The sequence below is a fragment of the Rousettus aegyptiacus genome, unplaced genomic scaffold, assembly GCF_014176215.1.
Source record: "Rousettus aegyptiacus isolate mRouAeg1 unplaced genomic scaffold, mRouAeg1.p scaffold_m13_p_3, whole genome shotgun sequence".
Classification (NCBI taxonomy): Eukaryota; Metazoa; Chordata; class Mammalia; order Chiroptera; family Pteropodidae; genus Rousettus; species Rousettus aegyptiacus.
The window spans coordinates 127,928,072-127,951,871 of record NW_023416306.1 but is presented as its reverse complement, the minus strand read 5'-3'; the positions used below and the strand labels follow the sequence as shown (position 1 = coordinate 127,951,871).

At 39.4% G+C, this 23,800-nt stretch overlaps 1 protein-coding gene across 2 annotated transcripts in view; it reads left to right on the top strand.

Moving 5' to 3' along the window:
- Positions 1 to 23,800, top strand: part of MYO1E (myosin IE) — a 171,929-nt gene that overhangs the window by 94,669 nt on the left and 53,460 nt on the right. For both annotated transcript variants that reach the window (XM_036217669.1, XM_036217668.1), the window contains exons 5-10: positions 3,355 to 3,442; positions 6,992 to 7,081; positions 10,818 to 10,949; positions 13,670 to 13,804; positions 15,230 to 15,362; positions 20,614 to 20,810. In XM_036217669.1, coding sequence (XP_036073562.1) covers positions 3,355 to 3,442; positions 6,992 to 7,081; positions 10,818 to 10,949; positions 13,670 to 13,804; positions 15,230 to 15,362; positions 20,614 to 20,810 — 775 coding nt within the window. The remainder of the gene's footprint in view (positions 1 to 3,354; positions 3,443 to 6,991; positions 7,082 to 10,817; positions 10,950 to 13,669; positions 13,805 to 15,229; positions 15,363 to 20,613; positions 20,811 to 23,800) is intronic.

Below are 23,800 nucleotides of genomic sequence, written 5' to 3'. Positions count from 1 at the left end.
TTATAAGGGAACAACAGCTACTGTGATTAAGACCATTAGACATATTTTGAGACTGTAAAGGGGGAGACAGGAATCTTCCAGCAGTAGAAATGGCTGACTTTACTTATTCTATGGGATATGTCTGAAATAGTATGACCCAAATATTTTTACATTTGCCAGAATGAGTTGAAGTGAATCGAACATACCATTGATTTTTAAGTGAGGAATAACCTCAGGATAAGAAAAATGATTATGGTCCTTGAGTTCAGTTATTATATACCACTGTAAATAGCGTCCCCTCCCCCCCACCCTTCTTTTCATTTCTTTGAAATTTTAGCATATGTTTCCATTTCTATAACTAACGTGCACAGAAACATTACATTGTTTCCTATTTGAATTCATATTTCCCATGGAATCTGTCTTGACTTTGTTTTAAATTTTCTTGGCTAGTTCCCAGCAAGCTATATAAGATCTTGTGAGTTTGTTTTAAAATCTTGTTTCCAGGCCCTGTCCTTAGAGTCTGAGACTCAGCAGCTCAGAAGAGGGGCCCAAACATGGACGCTTTTTAAGTACTTTGAAGATTCTAATAAGCTGCTGGATTTAGGGACCAATGGGAAGGTATTTTTCTAATTTAAGGCACATACACTTCTAGGGTTGTTTTTTATTTTTGGCCCAATTTAGAAGTCAAGTGAGGCAATTAAATTAAGAAAGACTGTCTATAACCATAAGCCAAGCAAATTGCCCTAACTGCTGTGAGATGCAATGCAAATAATTTTGGGTGTGTTATATAATTTATCTGATACTTTCATGTTCTTTTAACTTGAGTTTTAGGCTAGGGGAAGAAACAATATTTTCTCATCCTGAAAAAGCCAGTATAATTATGTTTGTATACACTGTAAGCTTCAAGTAATTATATAACATTCATTATTGTTCCATATTCTGGGCAAATTACTGGTCTCTGATCAATAAAATTTATTTTTAAAGTGTCTGTAAATTGAAACCAAGAAAAGTGGTTCAGCAAGAACTAATTATTTTACATCTTCTGAAAATACCATAATTACTGAGAATATAGATGTCCTATTATTGGACATATAGCATACTTATTTTAATATATGAAATGAATTATTTTCCATTATTATTATTTTCTTTTGCTTTCAACAAAGAGATAGAATCTTTCATGTTTGATTACACCATTAGCCAAAGACATAGTGGGGGAATCACTATACTTTTATTTCATAATTCTAATAGAATTTGTTACTTTTTCCTTCTCTCTTTCATACCCACACACATACACACTCAGTTTGCTATCAAGAATTCTAAATATGAAAATATGTTTATTCATCATGGTATGGGAAGTTGAATAATTGAAGAAATTGATCCTTGTTGATTATCCTTGTGATGTGATCCCACTTTTTCAAGAAGTACTGTTTTTAAAAATCCAAAATATATCAGAATTTGCCCGTCTCAAAAATATAAGCATTAAGAGAAATCAAAAGAATCATCCAAATACCAGCCCCAACAAGTCACAATTGTTGCATTTCCATTCTTGCGTGTACATGGTTTTTACATTGTTGTTGTTATATTGAAGATATATTGTCTTCTTCATTTGTTGCCACATAGTTTTCTAATTATTTTAAATATCTGTATAATATTATGTTGGATGGTTGTACTGTTGTACTCTTGGACTTTCCAATATTCTTGAGTGTTCACATTATTTACCAAATTAAAGAATGAATTTTCATTGTTGACAAAACCTGCGCTTCAAAGGAACAAGAGTACATGTTTTGACCCTGGATCTAGCGTATAAATCATCTGATTTTATGGACCATTTGAATAGTTAATTTCCTCATGGAGCTGAAGTATTTACTTTACCCATTTGTGCCTATCAGTTGGGATGTGCTTTGTAAATGGTGTGAAATATCATTCCAGACTCACTTGCCACCATATTTTTCTTATGAAATTTCGGTTTGGTTTTCTTATTCATGTGACCCAGAAGCCAGGAGTTGAGTCCTAGGATAGTGAATATGCTACATAGATGGATTCAGATTTTTGAAATCCTCAGAGAGTATGATTTCCCCATTCTTCCCCATAATGTCTCTAATTAAACATATAATATCAGAGTTCAGGGTGAAGTTAAATGAAGTTCTGAGTTTTGCTGTGATGGCTACTTTCCCCCTTTATTTGTTTTGCTTTGACATATTAAAATTTCCCAAAATATATTTCAGTTTCCTGTTGGAGATGGGGTCATCTGATTAGGTTGTACCCTAAGCAAACATTTCCACTTGTCTTGAGTAACTAAGCAATTGATAACAGTTCATTAGGTTTGGTGTTAATAAAAGAACACTTGCCCTGCACCCTAAAATTCTTAATCACCAAACACAAACAAAAATATCATCTGATAATAAATTCCATTATTTTATGTGATATGAATTCCATTAATTAATCCTACCATGGTAACACAAGGCGACCAGTAAACAGATGAGAAATCTGACCGACTTAAGCAAGTTTTGAATTGAGTCTTTTGAATTGAGGTTATCATCCATTCACGGGGATTTTGAGGGAAGTGTGGGTATTTTAAAGAGCAGATTATGTTAACAAAAGGGTTTCCCCCTGTGGTAAGGCCACCAAACGGAAGGTAGTCTTTGTTATTTCAGGATATGATTAATATTACCTCATCATTAATTTTAGAGCTTTAATTTTAAAGTTGTTTGCATCAGTTCAAGGCACATGGGTTGAAACCTGAGAGTGCCTACTTTTTCTTTTTTTTTTTAACTGCAGAAGTCAAGTGTGTGTTATTAAATATTTGTAAACAAGTGACCTAAAAGAAATCTCTCATGATATCTCTTCGTTTGCCAAAACCTGTGCTAATATTTTGTGTTAGTTTTTGTTTTCTTTTCTTATGTACTTTTTTCCTTTACATTTTTGCAACCATGTTTTATATATGTTGATTAGATTTATTTCACTGAACATTACTGCATATGCTTTTTTTCTTTGTTTACAATATTCATGTCATTTGCAATTTTTGTACAATATTCCATCCTTCTGATATTCCATAATGTCCCTCAGTATGTCTGCTGCTATCGGGCACTTAGAATGCTTAGTCGTCTATCCCAAACACGATGATGATTATCCAGACTACACGTCACATCAGTATTACTCATGCAAGTCATGGAGGTGACCTGATCCTGCCATGGTTTGCCTTTCTCAACTAGTGCTGTGCATTTTTTACTAAATTCCTTTCTGCTTGTTTTCTTTTTCTTTTGTTGTTTTGTTTGTTTGTTTGTTTGTTTTATTATTTTCTGGTTTTTGTTTTCCAAAGGAAAGAACTGGTTGTCATCTACTTCATGGTGGATATTTTTATCTTTCTTTCCATAGTGGTGAAAGTGGTGCTGGAAAGACAGTGGCTGCCAAATATATTATGAGTTACGTCTCCAGAGTGTCTGGAGGAGGCCCCAAAGTCCAGGTGAGTTTGTAATATGGCCCATTTGAAACCCTGTCCTATGTGAAACATAAGAGGCTTTATTTGCTGTTTCAGAAAGAATTTTTCTTCTGCAGAAAAGGTGCTGGTTCTATAACCAAGAAATTGAAACCTGCAGAGAAATAGCATGAGGGAGATGCCTAGTACAGAATGAGCTCCTACAAATCAATAAAAGATTAAAAATCTAAAAGGAAAATAAACACGAAGAACATGAAAAACAATGCATACAAAGGAAATGTAAATGATTCATAAAACATGAAAACTTGCTCACCGTAATGATAAGAGAAGTATAAATCAAAACTACATTGAAAAACTATTTCTTAACTATTAGAATAACAAAAGTCTTGCAGTGTTTTTTTTTTTTTTTACAACATTTTGTCATTAAAAAATAGGGACACAGTCCTCATATGTTCCTGAAAGAAGTATGAACTAGTATACTTTTCTGAAGGGCATTTCAACAAAATATATCAACTCTGCATGCATAGACCCGTCATAGACTCATCAGTTCTGCTTAAGAGAACGTATCCTTTAGATGTGCTGAAATGTATGCAGAATGATACTTGTATAAAGTTATTTATGTGACACTTTTTGGTAATGTAAAAAACTGGAAACATTTTTATTAATTGGCAGCTGGTGAAACAATTTATGGTTAATAATAGAATTGAATATTAGCCATAAAAAATGAAGCTTCATGTTCTAATAGGGAATGATCTCCAAGATATATCATGAATTGCAAAAAGCAAGGTTCAGAATGTTTTGTATAATGTGCTTCCATTTGAGGGGAAAAAAGAGAACATATGTTGATATTTTGGGGGTATGTATAACATTTCTCTAGAAAGATATATGAAGAACTGATAATGATTCTTTTCAGGGAGAGAAACTGGGAGACTGGGAGAAGGGCATACTCTCCCTGTATACACTTCCAAACCTTTTATGTTTGAATTATGTGAATTATGTGAATAAATTTCCAATTCAAGACATTTACAAAAATTTTTGAATGTGTGAGAGAGAGAGAAGAGAGAAAGGAAGAAAGACAGGTTAGAGAATAAACATTAGGAAAGGGAGAAGGTCCAGAGAATGCCGGAGAGATGAAAAGAAAAGGAAGGGAATGCCATATGGTCAGGGGAGCACCACATGCAAGAAGACGGTGCGAAAAGTGGAGTGGACATAGCTTCATCAGACTTTACAATCATGCACTGCTTAACAACTAGGATGCTTTCTGAGAAATGTGCCATTAGGCCTACTGCTCCTAGGCTACAAGCCTGTACAGCATGTTATTGTACAAAACAGCAGATTAAATCAAGCATCAAGAAGATGATGCAGTCGAGATGCAGTAAACACAAGCAGTATGAGGCTACTGCCAGTGAAACACGGCATGCTTTACAGTAAACTTTTTTTATATATAAGTATAAAGAGTACACTAAAAGAGCGACAGAAAGTATAGTATGGTCGATTGTAAACCAACAATATAGTCATTTATTATCATTATCAAATAGTATGTACTGTACATAATTAGATATGCCGAACGAAAGGAGGATCTAGAGCAGCACTGTCCAGTAGAAAGATGTACACGTCACATAACATAATTAAAAATTTGCAAGTAGCCACATTAAAAAAATAAGAGATTCATGAAGTTAATTTAAAAAATACATTTTATTTACCCCAACATATCCAAAACATTATCATTTCGGGATATAAGCAACATAAAAAAAAAATTAATGAGATATTTTCCATTCTTTCTAGTAGTAAACCTTTGAAATCCAGTGTGTATTTTACCCGTAGAGCACATCTCAATTAGGACTTGTCATGTTGCAACTCAAAATCACATGTGGCTCAAGGCTTCCATATTGGACAGTGAGTGCAGCTCAAGATCCTAGACTGGTGTGGTGCAGCCCACCTAATTCATGTAACCAACATCCTATCCCTAGAAGATGGATAAGGAGACAGGGATCCAGGATGCTTTTCGTGGGTGGGCTGTTCCTCTACCTTAGTTTGCTCTTTCTCTTTTCTCCAGTGTGCTTACTGCAAGACTATGTTGGACATCTTGATGGTGAATGGATGAATGGCTAGATAGATGAATGGAGAGATACATGCAGAAAGATTCTCAGTTAACAAGTTAATAATTAAAGGAGACAAGAAACAAGGAAGAGCCTTTCTTTTATTCTGTTCCTAGGAGAAGCCAAGTGGTGTGGGCATGTCTGACCAGCAAACAACAGATTAAAGGATTAGCGAAGATCCACAAAGTCAAAATTTATTTTACATAAACAAAGTTTATATAAACCCGTGAGTTTTTAAAGGAGAGTAGGTGGCTTGGAAGTAATGTTTCTAAGCTTGAAAATAACCCCATGGAGGGAGCACCCAGGATTTATTTGCCTTTGGTGCCAACACTAACGAGGTTGTCCCCGGTCGATGGAGTTCCAGTTCTCCTTCTTCTCAATGTTCAGGAGGGTACCAAAGGAACACTTTGGCTGTTACATAGGCAATTAGTCGTTAGTCCTTTAATCTAGTCCTATTTGCTACAGACCATGACTTAGTGGCCAGACTGTAGACATTTAATGTTGATTTTTCTCTTCCTGTTTTCCTGTGAGGACAACGATACAGAGCTCTTGGCTTGAAATTAGTCAGTAGCTACAGAGCACAAACCAAAGACTTGTTATTTCTGGAACATGTTTAACCATAGCATGTGAATAATTAGAAGTACAAGGAGAATGACTCACTTTTTGAAAGACCTCTCCAAAATCAACTCCTATCTACTGAGCTATCTTGCCCATGGGGTGTTTTCTACACTTCTCAGTCTGGCACAGAACTAAGGTGTTTGAAAACCAAATTCCTCCCCTCCAGTACGCCAGGAATTGTTCCATACAATCCAGTATTGGCCTTTGCTGCTCAAAATGCGGCTCCATGCTGGCAAAACCAGCAGCACCAGGGAGCTGGTTAGGAGTGGAGACTCTCGGCCTGCACACCTACTGAATCCTCATCTGCATTTTAACAAGATCTCGAGGTGATTCATGCATATTAACATTTGGGAAGCACAAGCCTCTGTGTCCACAACCTTGTTTGAGGATTAGAAACTGTTCTATTTCCCTTAAGGTATCTGTCACTTGCATTGAAGAGGGTGGAGGCATGGAGGATAGAGAAGGTAGAAGGTAGTGATAGTGAACATTCTGATCAGAACATCAAGGAGATGTCCCTTCCTGCTTCACCTTCCTTCCTGTTGTGATTCTTGGCGCACCAGGGAGAGCAGTCTAAAGCTGCAGCATCTAGTATGGATACCCAGTCCAAAAATGGTTGCAGATCCTTGATTATCTGGTGACGCCCTGGCTCTAGGGAATGCTGGATTAAGTCAAGGGAGTTGGAAGACACAAACTCACAAACAGGTTAAGGTCTTCCGAGAACAGAGAATAAATGCTCCAGATGCCCCAGGGACATATGGATTCGAGGCCTTTCACCTTTCTGAATTCAGAAACTAGATCCTTAGGGAAACCTTGGTAGGTGTTTGCACCTTCCTAACCTCTGGTCTGTTTGCTGTGACAGCACGTCAAGGAAATTATCCTGCAGTCCAACCCGCTGCTGGAGGCCTTCGGGAACGCCAAGACTGTCCGCAACAACAATTCCAGCCGATTTGTAAGTCTCCTCCCCATTTCAGAAAATGTCACCTGATTTATGATGTTGCTATTCCTGATTTAAATCCGGTATCCCAAGGAAATGAGGTTTTCACATACCATCGGGAGGCAGCCTTTTCAATCTTTTCTTCATTTTCCCCAGCAGTGTGCTGTCAGGCTTCCATTTGCCCTTTGATTGAAGTTATTCTCGAGCTCCAGGATATATACATGAGATAATTTTTGAAAACAGTTCTCAACTTGGAGTTTCCTTGCTAAGGAAAATAAAAGTGGATAAAAGTGTCAGCCTGGGTGCGGGAGGAGTTCGTTTTGTGCCCCGGAGGAAAGATCTTCTTTCCCAGACAAAAATGACAAGACTAGATCGCAGGTGTTCTTGCTTTGCTTTTGCCTCACAGCCCTGGGTCTGTGGACACTGGAGGAGCAGACACTTTGATCTGGCACCTTGGAGAGAACCTTCTTCCTTTCCATCAGCCACAGTGAGCCGGCTGCCTCCCCTACCCCTCACAGCTCACTGTATTTGTCTTATGTATATTCATGTCACATAATAACACCCAAAAGTGATTGGATTAAACCCGACAGATGGCCTCCTGACCCAAGGTAATGAAAATGTCAGCCAAATGCATTACCATGAATGCCCATGAAAACATTCTTCTGTCTGAGTGTCTCCTGAGAATTAGAAGCCTGGCAAAGATGAAAATAAATATATTCTCCTTGACAAAAAGCCACATTTACAAAGAAGTGAATATTTGCCCAGTAGCTTTGATTTATGTAGATTTTGCATCTTATCTCATAGATTATGTCTGGCAGTAAAGCATTCAAGATGCCATCTGTGAGGCTGATTCTGGACCATTTTAAAATAAATAAGTGGGAATTCTGGAGGAAAACGATTTCTCTTTCACCCTTCTATTTTTGAAGGAAGCTTCTATTTCCAAAATAATTCTTACTAAGTTCTCATGCAGTAACTGTTAAGTTCCCTGGTGAGTTATATCTGCCAGAATTGCCCTCACTTTCCTAGCTTTTCAATAATATTAAAACTATTTACTCATTTGTCGATCTCTCATACTTTCCTGCTCAGTGCCTGGGGCGCGTTATCTTGAAGAAGTTTCTAGGTAATGAAATAGGAAAGAAGATGTGAATGAATTTTCCTCTTGACCTTTTTTCCACTGATTGTCGATCTCATTCTGCCTTGTAAAAATGAACTTGACCAAATGTAATGCTCTTGCTGCCCATCTCCCCTCTTTTGCCTTGCTTAGCAGAAAAATAATTAAATCAATATTTCTCTTCTTTTTTTTCCAATACAAGTTATTCTTTATCCCTGGACAAGGAGGATACATCAGTCAAGTTTGCAAGTTTTCTGATTACAAAATATCATACAACCCTGATGAAAAGATGGGAAAGAGTATGGGTGGGTAATTCACACCCACAGAGTAACAGGTGATAGGCATCAAAAGATGTTTTCATTAATAATGAGAAAAATGTAAATTAAAACTATATATCATTTTCTCTCTCTCAGGTGGGCAAACATTAAGGTTGCTAATACCAGAGAAGAAAGACTATTGGTTGAAGACAGACACATTTCCCCAGGAGAGTAATTTGGCCATCTTTATCAAAATTTCTAATGCTCATTGTCTTTGAGCCAATATTAATTTTAGGGTATAATATCTAAGTTCCCTATTAATGACTTTTTAAAAAAGATACCTGTAATATATTGTTAAATAAATAAATAAATAAAACCCAGATCACAGAATAATATTTGCAATATGGTCCCATTTTTATTTTAAAATACATATTATATAAAACATAAGGTGCCTGTAAATCAAGCATTTGACTATTTCATTATAGTGATTAGTAAGAGGAAGTAGAAGTGACATCAGGGTAGGATTATAGGTAATTTTACTTTAAAAATGGACATAAGAGTATCGATCGTAAAAATTCATGTTTCTACTTATTATAAATCTTTTCAAGTTTTAAGAAATATATAATAAAACATTTTAAACACTATTTAAAAATAATACAGTGAACACCATTGTACCCAGAACCCAGCTTAAGAATTAAACATCACTAAGAGTCGAAGTTTCTTTCTTTTTATACTTGTTATAAAAATGTAACATCCTCTCCTTAGACAGTTTCTTCTTTTTCCTCGGGCTGCTCTACAACAAAACTATGCTTTTTGATCTCTCGCTGGGGCTTTTAACTTTTATATAACAATTATGAATTGCATGTAAGCATTTCTGTCATATTAGAGCAGTGGTTCTCAACCCCGACCACATATAAAGGTCGCCCAGACTTTTTAAAGCTGCTCAGGTCTGGGCACCAGTGTCCGGAGACTCTGAGTTACTTGTCGGGAGTGGCACTGGGCATCCGCATTTCTTTAAGGCTCCTCGGGTCTTTTCTAACAGGCGCCCAAGTTTTCAAACCATCCAGAAGGACTTGAGAGTTTACCATTTTACAACATCTGCCCTAACCGAATGTAATGTCCTGTTTGGTTTCATCCCCACCCTCACTTGATGGTGGCGGGTGGGAACATGGGCGGACGCTGAACTATTGTCTCCAGAACATGCTAAAAGAGAAACGTGGTGAAGGATGGCCACACTAGGAAGCACAGGGGATCTGGCTCAGCAAGCTTTTCTCAGGAAACACTATAATTCGGGATAGCAGTGGTTTGTGGTCCTTCTTTATGTCTGATGCTTCTGGGTGCTTGTTTGGGGGTTTATTTTTGGGAGGGGGAGGAGTCATCAGATCAAGACAAATAGGTCTTTCTTCTGCAGCCTTTCTTTGGTAACCTTTCTGCTACCTGGAATTGGCAAGTAACCTAACAGGAACACAGCAGGTTCTGGGTGCTGTAGGCAACAGGAAAAACATGCAGTGTACTTTACTTGTCCTTAGGGAGTTTATGGTTCGAGGCACAGACTGCAGCCTGGGCGGATTCAGCCTTGAGATGGGTGGAATTCATTAGCATACACATTTAAAAATATTACATGTGAGTGCAGTTCGGCATGGTGTGCTCCCCAGTTTGACCCTAGGCTACGCCACTCCCTAATGCCTACATTCTCATCTTTGCCTTCAAGTTTACCACTCTGGACCTTTCTGAGGACTGGAGGGAAGCTAGCTTCAAATTGGAGGGGAAAATGTCACTTAACAATCCAGGTACCTTTTCCAGCTGAAGTCCAAGGTTTTATTCTCCTTTGTTCCCTATCAGCAGTAACTTAAAAGGAGCTATTAACAACAATAGTAACAAAAATCCTAGCACCAACAACTAGCTGGAACAAACTTTATTTATAATCCAGTGTTTAATTTTATCTAAGAGTTTTATGCTCCAGAGGTAAAAAGGGTTGCTTTTGCTCAAAACTGATACAATAAGTCTTCCAGAGGGAAATTTTGCTTCCTCTAAAAGAGACTAGTAGAGTCTGCTCTTCTTAGATCAAAGGGTCTATGTGATTTTCTATTCCATTCTTTTTAGCTTCCGGCTTAGCAGGGAAGAACCTACTGGGAAGAAATAGATGGGGACTATAAAATGTCCCTATTTAGTCAGGCTAGAATGATAGAGTCTCTCTCTCAATACATAATTGTGTGATTATCTGATAGGAAAAAGTAGGAAGTCTAGACCAGAACTGGGTATAATTCAGAATGTATCTGTCATTGATGGATTTCCTTGAATTACATACTGTATTTAAAGTCTGTTTGGAGCATCACTTTTTTTGTTTACTAATCATCAAAGAAAATCTCTAACTTTCTTGCAGGGAAAATACTTTGAAATCCAGTTCAGTCCAGGTGGGGAACCAGATGGTGGAAAGATCTCCAACTTCCTTCTGGAAAAATCTAGGGTGGTGATGAGGAACCCTGGAGAGAGGAGTTTTCACATATTTTACCAGGTTTTCCTTTATATTTTTTCTTTACTACTACCTTATTCCTTCCCCATATTTATTTATTTATTTATTTAATTAATTTTCTGCCCTTAGGTTCAGATAGTCTAGTCTGACAGGCCAAGGAGTATGTATTACTATAGTATGTGTAAGCCAGTGTGCTAAAAGAATTGTGAGAACGTCCCTGCATGCAAAAGAGAATAAGTTCTAGTTGGGGTGAGAAGACAAACATTTCCCAAAAGTTAAATAATCAAGAAAGTGTCGATATAACTTCAAAACAAAAGTTCGAGTCTTTGCCAAATAGAAATTCACATAGGGACAGTTGGCTGGGATGGTAAGAAGAGATATTAAGAAGGTAGAGGATTATATTACGTGGAGGGGGAGACTGCTCAGGCCGGGCAAGTGGCCTGGACAAAGCAGAGGAGGTGAGAGCCAGGCCTCCACCACTATGCAAGGGCAGATGTCTCCAGAAGGCCGACTGTTGGATGCAAGACTCGAAATAGGCTACAGACCTTTAATGCCGGGTCAGAAGGTTTTAGACGCTCAGAAGCCATGGAGAGTTTGGGGCTAGAACAGGGTACAGAACCCTTTTAAATTGGGTTCCAGACTTCAGTAAACATGAGACTCAACTATTTTTAAAAAGATTTTTAAATATTTTAAAAAATAATGATATCGTGAACAATTTATGTATGAATTTATATATATTAATATTTCTTATATTGTGGATCCGCATTAGATTTTCTTTGAAGAAAGGCCTACAACTATTTTTGTTTTATTTATTTTTTTGTTACAATTTAAAGGTCACTGGGTTAGAAAGAAGTTAAACTGTGTTTGGTAGCTCCCATTCAGTCTTTTCAATTACATCGGAGTGTTAGATGATGGCAAACGATTCTTCTGGCTGGTATCTGTTGGTCGAAAGAATACATAAACGACTGAGAGCTTTTGTGAATTCGGTAATGCTTTTAATTGTATTAATCAAAGCCACATGTACAGATGATTGAAAAATAATTTTGTGTATCACGCAGATAGTACATTATTGACAGAGTACTAGAGAGAAGCTCATAATTGCTTCCAGGACCCCTTTCAACAGATGCCAACCCCAAATCCCCCCATCTCCACCCCCAGATGTCCTCTGCTCACAGGTGGAAACCACCAGACTAGGGGCTGCGGAAGTGATGAGTTTAGGAGAAGATGGATTTAAAGATTCTAACATAAAAGTAATAATAGTCGAAGCTGTGACATAGATGAGACCTCTGTGGGAGTGAGCGTGGAGAGAAAAATCCTGTCTATACAGGACTGGGGACTTGGGGGCTGTCTGCAGATTGAGGAGGCATTGAGGAACCAGGGCATTAGTCCTGGCAGGAGAGCCAGGATCCTGCAGTGTCACCAAAGCCAGGGGAAGCTCAGGGGGATGAGTGGCAAGATCAGATGCTCAGAGCTCTTGGGGGGAAGGGGTGGGGCAGGGAGTCTGGGGACCAAGAAAGGGTCGTTGGATTTAGCCACTGGAAAGTAGCTATGAGAGTCATTTCATCCAGATGATGAGGGGAGAAGCCAGAGTGCAGGTGGTTATATGATGATAAGAAAGTAGATTCTGTAGCTTGAAGAAGTTCACGGAATCAAGGAAGAGCTTCTAAAGAAGGCAAAGAGCACCGTGTGTTTGTAGATAGAAGAGAGTTAGGAAAAGAGAGTGCCTAAAGATGCGAGTGAAGGGGCTATGCAATGTGGGGGTGCGAAGACTGAGAAAGACGTGAGGAAAGTTCTTTCTCAGACCAAACAAACAAACGGAAAGCAGAGGGGAAAAATAGGAAGAGGGTAGTACCAAAAGATTTGGAAGAGACCAGGAAGAAAACTAAGGGATCCTGATGTCATGGGATGACCTAGAGCTTCTCGGTAATGGAAATGAGGTTCCCTGTTTGGGGAATTTGGAGCTGAGATGACATGAGAAAGCTGACCACAATGGAGAAGTGTGGATGGGAGCTGCCGCTATTTCCTAAATCGTGTAGGGTTGGAGCCAGCAGTGTGGTAGAGCTGGCTTGCCTGGGCTGTGTGCATCTCTTCCCATCTCTTGCTTCAGTGACATTTTCTTGGTAGTTTGCAATCAGTCAGGGTAGGAGTCTTAACACTAAAAATCCATTCTCTCTTCAAGAGTTGATTGTTAACCATTTTGCAACACACCAATGGTGGAAGCCCTTTAAGATAATCTTGCTCAGACTTTAGGCAAATATTAGAGATGGAACAAAAAGCCAGGGGCAGTCAGTTGTAATTAATATTAGGCGGTTTCAGAATGCCAGAGTGTGGGACCTGAGGCGGTTTTTATATGCACCCTGCAGTGAGATGCTCCAAGGGGCCAGCTGCACTTTAAAAGGCCTAAAAGGCCGTAAGCAAGTCAGCAGGAATGAAGTGATTATAATCTGGCTTGCTTTCCACCCTCCTGGGGGATTTCACCACTGAAGTACGCCCTTCCCTTTACTGGACAAGGGAAACTGTTCAGCTCTAGCGGGTCTGATCAGAGTTAAGAATCGGAACTTGCAGAGATGACTCGGGGCTACTATAATTAGAGCAGAACTTCTGAAGCCCCTTCATATTTTGGGCATGAGGACCACTGAACATAGAATGCAGGGACAGAAAGTCACGTTGCCTGTGCTCGGGGGTGGTGGCAGCAGCGTCTCTGAGGTCCTTTGAGTAGTTTGAGGGTCACGTCACACAAACCCTGCTTTCTCTTGCTCCAGCTCATCGAGGGCGCCTCTGCAGAGCAGAAGCACAGCCTCGGCATCACCAGCATGGACTATTATTATTACCTGAGCCTCTCTGGGTCCTACAAGGTGGATGACATTGATGACAAGCGGGAATTTCAGGAAACTCTGGTAAGTGCTGGCACAAGGCCAGGCGGGATCTGCTCTCCAGACGGCGTATTGCCTCTGGTAAAAAGAGCAGTGAAGGTTAGCAAAGCCAAGAGCTACATAAAATTTCCACCTCCTTCTGCTGAAAGCACTCCATTTCCTAAAACATGTTGAAGCACCCTTAAATAGTCGCCTGCCCAGTTGCCTGAGGACCACTTAATGATTTGAGATGAAAAAAGTGAATTCATCATTATGCCTCTGCAGGAGCTCTGATTAACAAGTAAAAACTATTCTGGGTAATATATTTACCATACTGCTTTGCTGACAACTTACACAATTGTTCGACTCTTTCCTTAGAAGGGCAAAGCGAAGAGCGCTCTTATGATCTAAATCAGATTTAGAAATGTTATAACACCTTTAGTCTTTTCTCCCACCCACTTCCTTTTCTCCTGTGTACTGTACAGGTCAGAGGGTGATCAGTCCTCTCTCCATGCCCTTCACATTGTGTGTGTTGTAATACAATGTGTGAACCCGGGTAGATTATTAAGGGGTCCCATCCTCAGGGAAACAATAGATCAATCAAGAACTTCCTGGAGGTAGGCTGCTTAACCATATAGCCTCAAAGAAATGCATCACCACTGCCCTTTGAGTCAGCTACCGGTCAGGCCCATCCTTAGCCCAGATCCAGAACCAGGTGGGAGACCCCCTGTTGGGCATTTGGATGTACCGTTTGAAGGAAGCTGACATTTGTTCTTGAAAGGGGCAGGACGTTCAGATAGACTGTGTCCTGGGTGCCAGGGAAAAAAAGGGCATCAAGAGGCCACATGGCTCCAAAGAGTTGGGTGAAACGACGCAGATAAGGGGCCTGCATTGGTCTTAGAGTATAGTGTTTTTTTTAGGATACAGATATCGAAGACTCAAGCCTTTCAGCTATTTTTATTGAATTTAATGGACCTCAGAAACAGGACTTTTCTAATGATGCTTTTATTCGATTTCCTGGAGATTTTTAATAAGATCTTTTCACAAATGCAAGCTATTCTTAGTCCTCCCGATGAAGGGGAAAACCTCCGAGTCACTTTGGAGTAGCCGGACATAGGCAGGAGGGAGAAAGGTGGCACTAAGAGCACACCGAGGGACCAGGACAGACTTGTTGACTTTGTGTACAGCTGCAGCTCCTTCTGAGTATCTTTCCTCCTGGAGCTCTCTTGCCCTTATTCCTGGAGGACTACATGCTCTATTTAAGGACAGAACTGTCTTTCCAGTGCAGTTTTGAGACTTGAGAAGAATGTGTGAGAGCGCATTGGCCAGTGACAATGTCCGACAGAAACTTCCAGCTGCCATCACAAGCTAAGCCTTATGTAACTGCACACCTCTATCTAAGCTTAAGCTTCTGCATGCATTTAAAGCGGGCGACCAGCTTGTGTGAGTGGTTTCTCTTTTCTCTTCCAGCACGCGATGAATGTGATTGGGATCTTCGCAGAGGAGCAGACGCTGGTGCTGCAAATAGTGGCAGGTGTTCTCCACCTGGGAAATATCAGCTTCAAAGAAGTTGGCAATTATGCGGCCGTGGAGAGTGAAGAGTGTCAGTAGCTTTGGCCCTGGGTGGTGGAACGAGGGGAAACAGTTGTTTGGCTCCATCAGAAGAAACTCACCACTTTCCTTTCCTTAGTTCTCAACCAGGGTATCTGGGGAAGAGATGAGAGTCTTAGGTGCCCTGCTGTGGTAGAACAAAGGGGCCTGTGAGAGTCCAGGCCTCATCTATGCACCTGCCCCTCTCCTCACCACGTCCCACATTAACTATACCAGAGTCACATACATAGACTGTTGACGAATTTGTTTCAGTTTATCATTAACCTTGGGGAAGTTTGGAAGAATTTCACATCTAGGTTTAAAAATAAAGTTGTACTTCAATGCAGATTAGCATAATAACTAAATAACTCAAAAGATTTGTCTCCTCATAAAAATCTTTCCTGTAACTGATCTTCAGGGTCTACATTCACTGAAAGGTCCTGAAGACCAGGTGATAGGATATGTGTAAATACGGAAAGCTCACAGACTCACTTCGCCCTGTGGGCTGGGTTATTAGATTGGATTTCTGAAAACAGAAGGAAAAAAAAAAAAAAAGATATTGACTACTATATTGATACTGCTAATGATCACCTTTAATGGTCACATCTGTAGTAGTCAGAGCCTGAGGACCTGAATGGTCATTTTTACTCTTTGGAAAGAAATCAGGTTCTTCCTTTGGAGACATTATTGGTTACTTGTGGTACAATCTACCATAATCGCCATGGTGTGTGACTCCAGCCTTTTAGGCATCGGATGACTCTGCTTCCAGAACCCACACATCCTTTAACTACCCAGGAAAACATTTCTTCCCTTCTCAGCATTCTTCAAGAATGATAAATTTAGATGCTTGGTAATAAATAGTATCCCACTCATTGCTGACAGTGCATTGAGGCAATTTCCATTCCAAATAAGGTTCTTTTTTATATTTTTGTTTTCCTTTGTGATAAAAGAGGGAAGTTTTGCTAACTTCTGATGTCTGTCTGATAAAGAGCAAGATAAATTATGTTTACCAGGGAAAGGAGTGGGGTGGAAAACGGTAAATATACACAGGGTCCATAGAGTCTAGAAAGACAGCCTAACAATAATGATAATGTCTGTGTTTCTAGACTGTGCACTTTACCCTTAACCTTTAATAAATGCACCTCTGTGCCTGGGAGAGTCATTAACACTTGACCTCCTAACATGGACAGTTTGGGTTTCTTGGTATTTTCTATGGAAGTAAGCTGTATTTCTCTTGCCTTTTTCGATAATACAATCCTTTATTGCCTCTTTGTGCTGGAGAACAAAGTCATGATTCTGACGCAGCAAGCATTTCCCCATGTGCTTGAGCCAAGAAGTGGTTCATTGCACATTTATGTCCGGAGGAAGTAGCCTCCTTGGCCAACTGAGTAAGACTCAGAATTGGCAACAGCCTATGAAATTCCCTGGTGGAGTCATAGAGATCAGGAAAGACTGTGCTTGAAATCAAAGAGGCCTAACAAAGAAATGTGTCTTCTTTCTAATAATTTGTTTTCTATTCAGTTGGTACTACCTTAACAAGGTTCAGGTGGGCACCCTGTCAGAGTTCTCCCATCTACCCTTTGCTAGTCAACTTCTTTCCCTTCCCAGAGGGAACCAAAGTGGAAACAAAGTCTCTTGTATTCTTTTTGGGAGATATGTGTTCCAGAGCAACTACACACATCCACTCTTTTTTTCTCACTTTTTTGCATTAATGGGAGCATATAACATAATCTACAGTTGCTTTTTTATTTAACATTATATCTTGAAGATTGTTCTTTATCAATTCATTAAGGAACTTCATCTTCTGTATAGCTGCATAGCATTCCATTACTTAGCTATATTTTAATTTATTGAACCAGTCATCTGTTGGTGGACATTAAGATGATCTAGATCTACTGCTATTATAGCACTGAATGAACACTACTAAATTGACTAGGCTGGTTTGTGTTGTCTCTCTCACATCTGAGTATATCTGTGGAATACATTTGTAGACGTAGGTGCTAGCCCATATTTGTATAATGGAAAAAGGCAAAATTTCTCTAGCTGTTATAGAAAAAAAAAATGGTAAGATTTGCATCACAACTGGCATACTGAAGCAAGTAGCTACTAATAACAACAAATTTTGTTGTTACCCGACCTTAGACTAATGGAGCTATAGAATTTCCTGAATCCAATCTTTACATTGCTGAGAAGTCAAACCTCAGCTCGGACACATGTGTACCTGTCATTAGCAATAGAGTAAGGTAGTATTTTTGGAAACAAGTCTTGCTTAAAAGATATTAAATACAATTAACATAAGAATTTTGTTGAAGGAAAAAAATACTACAAAATAACAAGGAGAAGAGTATAAGTGACAAGGCCCCTCCTTTGCCCCATTATTAATGGGTTAGAAAGCACAGAACCGGAACACCAAAGACAGATAAACCATATTTACTTGTCATTTGTTTTAAATTTGTAAAATGGAATTTTGTTTTGCTACATCTTTTTGGTTTTTCTGTCTTTTCCACACTTCAAATGTAAAAGAAAAAAAATCGAACCCAACTTTGCTTTTCTCTTGAATGCAGTAACAGAAATCTATCTTCGTTCTCAAAATGTGCTGAAACATTGCTTTCTAGCAGGTCCTTTTTTGTTCTCCATAACTCAGATTAACTTGACCAGAGTTACATCAGCATTTTTTAATTAATCAATGCCTGCTCCTCCACCCCCTCCCCACAGTCTCCAGGCCTCTGTACTGCTCTGATCCAGCCACACTCACACACACCCTCATGGAAATTCACAGCCTAAAGGAAGTCAATATGAGCAGCCTTATAATTTCAGGGCAGCCACTAAAAAAAAAATACAAGGCCATAAAAGCTTATGCTTAGGAAACACGGCATGGATTTTTTTTCAAACAAGTGCTGGTTTTCCTCTCTAGACTTCTTAGCCATTTCTCTAAACCTGTACTCTTGATTCTTGGCCAAATTCCATGCCTTGTTTTTCGAGCGCCTGTGGCCCCTCACTTGTTCCCTGTCTTCTGCAGAAGAGGTGCGAGACGTGGAAGTACAGCATGTTTCTTTTTCTGTCTTGTCTGCCTATTGTCTCAAGGACCCAAGGACTTAGCCCGTTTGGTTATATTCCTTTAACTATGGTCATAAAGATAATGGCATAAACATTTTCACCAAATATTTGAACCTGAACCGTGGTGTTCCTATTTCAGCATGGTTAGCTCATTGGTAGAAGCCCTTATTTATGAAACAAATTGTGGCTAATTATTTGTTGTATCAAACTATCTACTGTGTAATTACCATGAGCAGTGAGGGGCTCTGGTGAATGAGGGGCAATGATAATGATAATCCACTGTATCAAGTGAGATATGCATGTCCCAACTGTCTGCCTGATGATTGTGATTATAACCAACATTATAGCCTCCCCTTCATGAACCTCTTACATGTCAGACGCTTTGGTAAATGTCTCTTGATTCTCACAACAACCCTAATGTGTCCAGTCTGATTTATGGGCGTCTTATGTCCTTGCTCTGTGCAAAGTTAAGTTTCTGTTTAGTGGAAGGCACATCCAGTTTCCTAAACATAAGTGATAACTTTAAAACGAAACTAAAGTAGACGGCCATTGGAAAATTAGTGCATTTGATCTCGTTCACGTGGCCTTTGTAAAAAGGAAACTCTCTACTAGTCCGAGCATTTTTGTGGAACACCCATGTGGATAATACATACCTTGTTCTGGCATTACACTGCTTCAGAATGCATTCACTGATTTAATCTCATTGGAAGGTATGTGAAAAATGTCAGCCTGTTCATTCTAACACCATCTGTGAAATTCTAAAAGATTATCCTTTATTGAGAGCCTTGTGATTTTTGAGCATTATCATAAGGTCCTTAACAAACTCTTTTTATCAGATAATTTTGGTAAAGCTTTATGCAGAAAAAGAAGACTCATGTCCCAATTTAGAATTTTGATTTGTGTCCATAATAATCTTCCCTTTATATTGGAAAAAATCTGAACATTCTTTCATGCCCCAAAGTGGTGTCACTTACTCATGTTAGAGTGTTTTGACTAGAAAAAGTCCCATTTATATCACTAGCCCTCCTCTTGGAGCGTTTCACAGCCTGGAACAAGTTGCTAAGTCACGTGGACCTCAGCTTGTCTGTCTGAAACCCACAAACTATGCCACTACATGTCCTTAGGATGGGATGGGTGTGCTGCGACATGAAAAGCACAGATGTCCTCCATTTCATTCCATACACCGTGCCTAGAGAAATCTTGTAACACCCCTCTCCAGAAGCCGTCCAGGCCCATTTAACTCCAGCCCAAATATCTTGTCTTGCTCAGTGACCTCCACCATCAGAATTCATTCTAGCCTTTTAATCATCTACCTTAACTTAAGCTGTAGCCAATGTTGGTGTAGTCGCTGTGCCTTGACCGTGTCTCCTATAGTCCTGCCTCCTCACCTTTGCACATTCCAGTCCTCTCTGCCCTTCTTTCTCTTCTTTCACGTCTATGCAAATCCTATTCATTCTTTTAGGCCCCACCCAAATCCCACATCTTCCTCCACTACCAGCAAGTAGTAGTATCTTCCTGTTCTAAATTCCTCCAGAACTTTATTATCTATCTTTGTCACATGTTTAAGTTTTAGTAGGCTTATTTATTTGGTAAACACTTGTACCATCTCTAGATTTGCCTCGATATCTTAATTATTTTGTTTTTTGTCCTCTTTCGCTCTGATAACCTTACACATACAACCATTCAAAAAATATATGATTGGTTTTAATTATTAGTTTGATGGTATCAGGTGCTTCAAAAACTCTGGGAATGATCCTATGAAAACACTGTACCAAAAAGGAAGAAAACAATATTTGGAGCCAAAGAAATGTTTTTTGATTTAGTTCCTTCCTGCTGTATTGCTGCAAGCTTGGAGAGATGTCCATTTTAGGCATTCAGCAGTGATCTCGTAGAGGGGATTGGCTTGCCACCCTTCTTGGGTCTCTGATTTGTATTATTGAAAAACAAAATGGATGAATGTGTGTGAGATTGTTGATATAATAAAGCAAATAATAGCAAACACTTGTATAGAACTTAACTATGTGCCAATCTTCAATTTAGAGTGAAAATTCTTGGGGGCTAAAGATGGCATCATGTGTGTGTGTGTGTGAGAGAGAGCATGTGCACACACACGCAAATGTGCACTCACACACACAAATGCCTTCACATGTTTGTGAGATAGACTGTTAATTCTGAAAGACAATCATGTTTAATTTTGCTTTCTACAGTTTTGGCTTTTCCTGCCTATCTCTTGGGGATAAACCAGGACCGGTTGAAGGAAAAGCTGACGAGCCGGCAGATGGATAGCAAGTGGGGAGGCAAGTCGGAGTCCATCCATGTTACCCTCAACGTGGAGCAGGCCTGTTACACGAGGGACGCGCTTGCCAAGGCCCTGCACTCCCGGGTCTTTGATTTCCTGGTCGATGTAAGTAAACACAGGGCGACATTGGTGATGCTTCATCCGTAGCTTTAAAGAATCAAACTAGTAAGGGCTTTGTGTTCATGTTTTGGCTCATTCCTTATAGCCATTACCTTACTCCTCCACTTTTACCATCTTATCTGGGGATCATTGAATTCTGTTTTTATTTCTAGAATGGCCTACTGAGACACTAGTATGATAACAGCTTCTTGTGGACAAAATATTTCGTAAAGGTAGAACTGAAGACCGGGAAAAGAGGAGACCCATGGTCATGAACCTTTCTTGACTTTTGAGCCTAAAGATTTAGACATGTCATGTCTGTCGTCTATTACTGTGTTGCAAATTAGTCCAAAACTCAGTGGCTTAAACAACAAAACATTTATTCTTTCAGTTTCTGTGGGTCAGGTATTTGGAAGTGACTTAGCTTGGTGGTTCTGATTCAGGGATGAGACTGCTGTCAAGATGCTGATTAGAGCTGCAGTCATCCCAAGGCTTGATTAGGGTTAGTGGGAGGATCTGTTTCCAGGATGACATACTCATGGATGTCGGCAGGACACCTCACTAGCTCAGTTGAGCTGCTTGAATATCCTCACATCACAGCAATTGGTTCCTTCCACAGGGAGTGCTCTAAGAGAGCAAAGCAGAAGTCGCAAAGTTTTTAACGTCCTCATCTTGAACTCAAATATTGCCACTCTGCCATATTCTACTCATTAGAAACAAGTGGCTAAGTACAGCCCACCCTTAAGAGGAGAGAAATAGGCTCCACCTTCTGAAGGGAGGAGTATCAGAGACTTTTTGCATAGTTGACGCTCTGTATCTGTAGGTTTCACATCCACGAATTCAACAGCGGATAAAATATTCAAAAAAATAATAAATATCTTGTCGTTGCTGACGTGTACCATGTAATTTGGCCTATAGTGGTCATGACTGTACTGAGCATGTACAGACTTTTTTTTCTTGTCATTATTCTCTAAACAATACAGTATAACATCTATTTAATAGTATTTGCATTGTATTAGGGATTATAAGTAATTTAACAATGATTTAAAGTAAATGAGAGGAAGTGTGTAGGTTACATGCATAAATACACCATTTGATATAAGGGACTTGAACATCTGTGGATTTTGGTATCCTCAGGGGCTCCTGGAACTAATCCCCCAAGGATACCAAAGGATGACTGTATTTTAAAACTACCACAGATTTTTTTTTTCATGGTGGAATAATCATACATATATATACTTACATAGACATATGCATATATATACATATTTACATATGTATACCACAGATAGATCCAGAAAATTAGTCTTTCAGTAGTGTAGAACTGCCAGTGACAGTCTATGTTAATCACTGCAGCCTCTGAATGGGAGAATAATAATAGCCAACACTTTATATAGCACTTACTATGTACCAGACACTGTTCTAAGTATTTTAGGAAAAAATAACTCATTTAATTCTTACAACAACCCTATGACTTAGGTAGCATTATGTGTTTTACAGATGAGCTAATGAGGCACAGCGAGGTTAAGGAACTTACCAAGGTCATACCACTATTAATTCATAGATCTAGGAAGCAAGCCCAAGGTAATCTGAGAGTGCTACAGCTATTCTACTTCTCTGCCTTTTATATAATCAAACTAGAATGAACCCTAGGGAGACCCTAGTCAAGGGCAACAGCATGGCCATTAGATCCCAAAAGTCTGTGTTTAACCTGAATAGCAGCATTTATAAGGCTTAAAGAATAATAGGTGTGGTTAGGGTTGGGTAAGGCAGGGCAGCACAGGGTAATTATTCTGTGTACTTCTTATGGCTATTTTAAGGGTTAGATTGCTTGGGAAGGTCAAAGTCATACTAAACATCAGCGGTGCTTTTAACTTGTCCAGAGCCCTCATTTCACTGACAAAGGAATCTTAGGCCCAAGTATGGCTGGTTTTGCTCAAGGCTAATGAGCCAGAGGGTCATGCAGAACTGGGACAATAACCCACATTTCCTGTCCCTTTGTTCAGTATACCTTCCAACCCTGGATTTCCTACCTTATTTCCTTTCTGTCCTCCCTCAGTTTTTTGTATGGTAAAGTGGGAATAGATGTCCCAGGTAAGTGATACTAATTAGAGCTTACATTTATTGACCATCAACTGTGTGCCAAGCACTGAGCTAAGTGCTGGATATCATTACCCATTAACTCACAAAAGACGATCTGTCGTCATTTTTTTTGCCTAGAAAACAACTCTGGTACTTTAAGATTCATCCAGGTATTTACCACCTCCAGGAACTTTTCTCCCACATTCCCCCCTCTCCTACAGCCCTCACTAACCCCTCTAACCTACATGTACCCTCTTGTCATTAAGTCTGTGCCCCTGCACATCTCTTCTCAGTGATCAAGAACACAGATTTAGGCATCATGCTACTGAAATTTAATCTTAAGCCCTCCCTCTCGCCCACTGAGATCTTAGGGATTATAATGTTACCACCGTCGTTATGAGAATTGTAGTGAGGATTAAATGAAGCAACACATGGAAGGCACTTAGCAAAGCCTGGCACAGGTGAATGTTAAATATGTGTAAGCCACTTTTATTATAACCACTTTAATAATAATCAGTAGTATTATCTACTGTTGGCTCACCCTCTCTATAAGCTCCTTGGAACAGGACTGTCTTCTTGACGTCCCTGGCACATTGTGCTAGGTGATCATTAAATGACTACTGAATGGGATTCTTTATGTGAAATAGCTTTTACTTCAATCATCCAAGATGAAATTTTCTTCTGATTCCTAAGACTTCCACTGGCTCTGTGAGAATTTAACAGTTTTCATCATTAAGCAAACATTATTCTTTTCCTACCATAGTAGTTTTTTGGTATCTTAGTGGTTTCCCAAAGTACTTGACATTGCACTGAGACGTTTTTGAAGCTACAAGTCGCCTATCTTCCTGTCGTCCTGTTTCCAGCAGGCAGTAGTAGTTGCTGAGTGCCTACTTGCTTCCCTTGTCCCCCATACA